Below are 4,769 nucleotides of genomic sequence, written 5' to 3'. Positions count from 1 at the left end.
CTTTCTCACACTGATTTCACTTCTCCACCAGGATTACACAGAACTAGTCTCAAGCCTTTTCCACAGGAAAATCCTTCTCATGTATTAAGAAAGCAGTATGCTCTCTGAGAATTCTCTTTGTAAGAGAAAACACTCCTAGTTCTTTCAATTGTTCCCACTTGCCATGGTTTCCCCATTCTGATTGCTGTCTCTTGAATGTGCTGAAATCTTTTGAGAAGAGAAAATTTATTATATAAACTTACAGATAATGGTCAAACATTTGTTGATAAGTCAATGAATAAATTGATAAATGAAATGTATTGCTGAGGAAAGCTGAAATATAAAATAAAGCATATAACTTGGTCTATGTATTGAATATTACTACTAATTTCAGAAAAAAACAAATCTGTTTTTCAATTTTTTTTTTCACTTAGTGTCTGGGTAGATATATGGGAAGCTGAACAAATATTCATCTTACTCAACATACATATTATAAAGTTATAGTTTCTAACTGCCCTCAAAATTCAAACTGGCTTCTTGACTTAGCACCTATTTGGATTCTTACAAGCCAAAATCTATGAAAATTTTCTTTTTTATTTTATTTTATTTTATTTTTTTATTTTATTATTATTTTTTTCAATGTTTATTTATTTTTGGGACAGAGAGAGACAGAGCATGAACGGGGGAGGGGCAGAGAGAGAGGGAGATACAGAATCGGAAACAGGCTCCAGGCTCTGAGCCATCAGCCCAGAGCCTGACGCGGGGCTCGAACTCACGGACTGCAAGATCGTGACCTGGTTGAAGTCGGACGCTTAACCGACTGCGCCACCCAGGCGCCCTGAAAATTTTCAAAATGAATAAATTTTTATAGTTGTATTTCAAACTTATCAACTCCTCTTCAAAAGTTAGTGTACAAATAAGGCTTTTTGTTGTGATGTTAATGTGCTCTTCCAGCAGAAACGTAGTGCTTTGTGATTCAAAAATTATTAGATCCTTTCCATTCCAAATCATTTCCACACTCTGTCTGAATATCGATGAAAGAAAATGGCTAACTCTCTGGAGCAGTGCTGTTCAATAGAACTTTCCACAATGATACAATGTTTGATATTTGCCCATCTAACATGGTAGTCACTAGCTACAGGTGGCTATTGAGCACTTGAAGTGAGGCTAGTGTAACAGAGGAACTGAATTGTTTATTTTATTTATCTTTAATTATCTTTAATTATTGAAATGTAAATAATTATATGTGGCTAGTAGCTGCCAAACTGGAACACCTCTAGTTGATGGACCCTCAGATACCCTTGCCTCTTAGTCACTGTGTTCTGAGAAATATTAGCTTTGTTTAGATTTTTTTCTTCCCAAATGTGTTTTTTCCCCAAATTGCTGTCACTGCATAAAAAAACAATTTTCATTATAATATAGGCATTAAGGCCATGACATTTAAATATTTTTTTTAAAAAACTAATGGTCTTTGCTTATTTCTCATTCATTTTCCAGTTTTATTTTATAATGTTTCCTTCAATACTAAAAATAAAACCCTTACATCTAGGATACGGCTGTAAGTTCATAAGTAGTAAAGGGGGTATTTTCAAGGGTGGCAGAGGAAAAAGGGAAGAGAAGGAATTACTTATTTTTCAAAGTTAAAAGGTCACATACGTAATAAAGATTGGCTTGAGTTTTAAAACCATGGTCTTTTTTTTTTACAAACAAGCCTCAAATGTTTTAATGGGATTTAGCTTTTCCTTTAAACTGTCTTTTCACAGTCAAAACAAACAACAAAAAACACCCAATGTTAAAACCACTTAATAAACTTACAAACTAGAAAAATTAGACACTTCAGATAGGCAATAAACTTCGTATTATGAAAGCAATATATATTCCAAGTTTCAAAGGTTTGACAAGTTCTGCAGAGTATCTTTCATCAGTAGATGGAAACTTTCAAACTCCACAATCTTCTCCCAAATAGCACTGAGTGTCATTTACTGGTTTGAGGTCGAATCCATTTCAAGGCATGTCGTGGCGGTACAGTGATGGTGGGATAAAATGTGCAGTCAGGTCTGGGACACTGAGTGTTAAATCTGCAGTGTTTTGGATGATAGAAGGGACATTCCATTTTCTTACAAGCAGGGAAATAACGGCACAGCTGACTACTAGAAGGTGGTGCTGGTGTTGAAACTGGTTTTAGGGGCAGTACTGGAATTCTTCTACTCATATGAGTGAAGGGACAATCTGGTTTAGTACATTTTGTATCATATTTACAATTTGGATAAACAAACACTTCTCAGCAAATTTACAATTGGGGAAGGCTTTGCAAGGTGAAACAGGATGATGGTAACCACACTCATCCCCATTTTCACAGGCAGGCCAGTACTTGCAACGCTCCAGAAGTTTTTCTGGTTTCTGGGCCACACTCAGTTCACTCATCTCAGCATTTGCAAAGCTACCATTTGGGTCATCAAGCTGCCTGCTCATCAACTGCAACTGCTGTGGGTGGAGGAGACCTCTGAGTCCCTTGCTCGCGGCTGCAGTTTGGTTTACACGTTTCATTCCTTCAAAGCACACGTCCTCCTCTTGATCTGACATGTATCCTGGGGGGCTGGGGACACCATCCAGCGTCACTATAAGCTTGGGACTTTCAGGTTTATCTGGTTGTACAAGATCTCGTGTCTGCATAAGGTGTCCTGAAAGTATCCGAAGGGTATCTGCAGTCTTCATCCCCGACTCCTGGTTTGGTGCCACTACTATTTCCTCAGACAGCTTTGGCTTCTTCAGAATAAATGATCTTGTGTCTGCATGGACCATGGATTCCATGTCATAGTAATCTTGACTGATCTGCAGAGTTTCTGCCATTACTGGGTCGATTTGTAGTCGGGATAACAACTGCCTCTGTGGAGCTCCTTGACTTTTTTCTATATTATCTCCTTTTGTTTCCTCTTCTTTAATGGGAGGACTTATCCTGGGGGTCCTGCTTTGCCCCTGGACCATTTCTGCCAGCAATTCTTCTTGAGAAGTTTGAGTTCTGGGAGGAACTGGAAGTGTCTGTTTCTGTGAGACTGTAGAATAGTTCGTTGTTTTTGTTACAGATTCTTGAGCTTCAGATATAGCCTTCAAAATTAGATTCTTGTTAGCTTGTTTAGAAGGTGGAAGTGAAGGTCTCCTTTCAGGCTTTGCTGGCACTGACACACTGTTGGAGATGCTTCCTGTATGAGACCGACAATCATCATCTTCCTCCTCCTCTTCTTCATCATGATCGAATTTTTTTACTTTAACAACTGAACTTAACACAGGCAACTTTCTCTTCTGAAAGTTTTCTTCCTCAATACTCATTTTTTCTGAGTTGTTTCTGAAGAAGGGACTAGAAGTCCCTTCTAAGCTGTTAAGCACTTCCTGTTCACACAAACGTCCTGTTTCATATACCCGGCTGTTCTGTATATCAGGTTGCTTGGCAGCATGGATATTGTTTTGTTGCTGCTGAAATTGCAACCGGTTTAAATGAGCACCACTATTTGCATTTGGATTTGCAGGTGGTCGATAAATTTCAATAGAAGGGCGAGAAGAACCATACATAAGTGTCACTGTCGGTTTTTTCTGAGATAAGGGATTCTCCTGCACAAAACTGAGGTCTTCATCAATGAGATCATCTGGTTCTGGCTTAATATCAATCACATCTTCAGAGGGTGCTGGCTCCCTCAGAGGCTTCACAGTTGACATTAATCGGGTTGCAGCTCCATCATCACAAGTCTGTCTAACATTAGTGGTTTTCTGCTCCTGTGAACTAGTAGAAACCCTGGAATCTCTTTTCTCAGGTCTTGTGCTAGCAACTGCGAGGGGTGGCACTGCAGCTTCAGGCCTTCTCTTGTCTCCCCGACCGAAACTGCTCTTGTTTGAAGACACGTTATTATCAAAGATGTTGGTATCAGAAGACTTGAGACCGGAGGGATCAGTTGTAACAGAACGAAGTTTATCTAATACACCATGAAGCTAACATAAACTCCTAATTCTTGCAATTTCCCCTTAATGGCACTCCGGATCTTGTGGCTAATCTCGGCGCCCATCTCCATGGCTCCACGGCGGATGGCAGGCTCAGCAACGCGCGGCTCTTCACTTACCAAGAGACCCACACCGGCTCCGGCCCGCAGCTCCACCGCCGCCTAAAACCATGGTCTTAAAGCAGCAACAAACAGTTGGAATATCTCAGATATCAAGTCTTGGGATATAAGGAATATTTGCCATTGGTTCGAGGTTGACTTATGCTACTTTTTAAATAAACACTTAGCGTATAAAATACTGAACAGAGTAGAGCAATGGGAATTTTTTAGCTCTCTTTTGAATGTTCCAAGGACAACTGCAAAGACTTTTTCTAACATATCACACACAATTTATTCTTAAAACCCTAAAAATCTCACTTTAGAGATGTTGTAAGGAGTGTCTCTTGGTAGTTCTGGGCATTTTCAAAGTCTTGCTGCTCTTCCTGGTAAAATTGTTCAGATGGTTTCCTGATAGATAACTTAACTTTAGATATCAGTAAACAATAATCAGAAAGGGAGTGGGAAGTCAAAGAGCTCATGTTCCGTTGCTTGAAGACTTCACTATCACAAAAACACTTCCTACTCCCAATCTCTAGATCTTGGTTTATATTATTTCTTCTTCAAAAAAGGTCTATCATATCATTCAAAGTCAAGCTCAAATGTCACCACCTGTAAGAATCCTTCTCTGATCATACGAATTAAAACAATCTTGTTCTCCTCATCTCTGAAGTGCTTTGATCATATTATTCATGACTCCACATA

The 4,769-nt window shown here is 39.1% G+C and overlaps 1 protein-coding gene across 1 annotated transcript; it reads right to left on the bottom strand.

The window, feature by feature from the left end:
* Window positions 1–1,820: 1,820 nt before the first annotated feature.
* On the bottom strand, window positions 1,821–4,071 carry LOC123590679 (zinc finger CCCH domain-containing protein 14-like). Its single transcript, XM_045464118.1, is given in 3 exon segments — window positions 1,821–2,247; window positions 2,250–3,962; window positions 3,965–4,071. Coding segments are annotated over 3 exon segments (2,082 nt in total). The 5' UTR covers window positions 4,041–4,071; the 3' UTR covers window positions 1,821–1,954.
* Window positions 4,072–4,769: the final 698 nt, after the last annotated feature.

This window comes from Leopardus geoffroyi, chromosome B4, assembly GCF_018350155.1.
Source record: "Leopardus geoffroyi isolate Oge1 chromosome B4, O.geoffroyi_Oge1_pat1.0, whole genome shotgun sequence".
Lineage (NCBI taxonomy): Eukaryota > Metazoa > Chordata > Mammalia > Carnivora > Felidae > Leopardus > Leopardus geoffroyi.
This window is presented reverse-complemented; position numbering and strand designations above follow the sequence as displayed.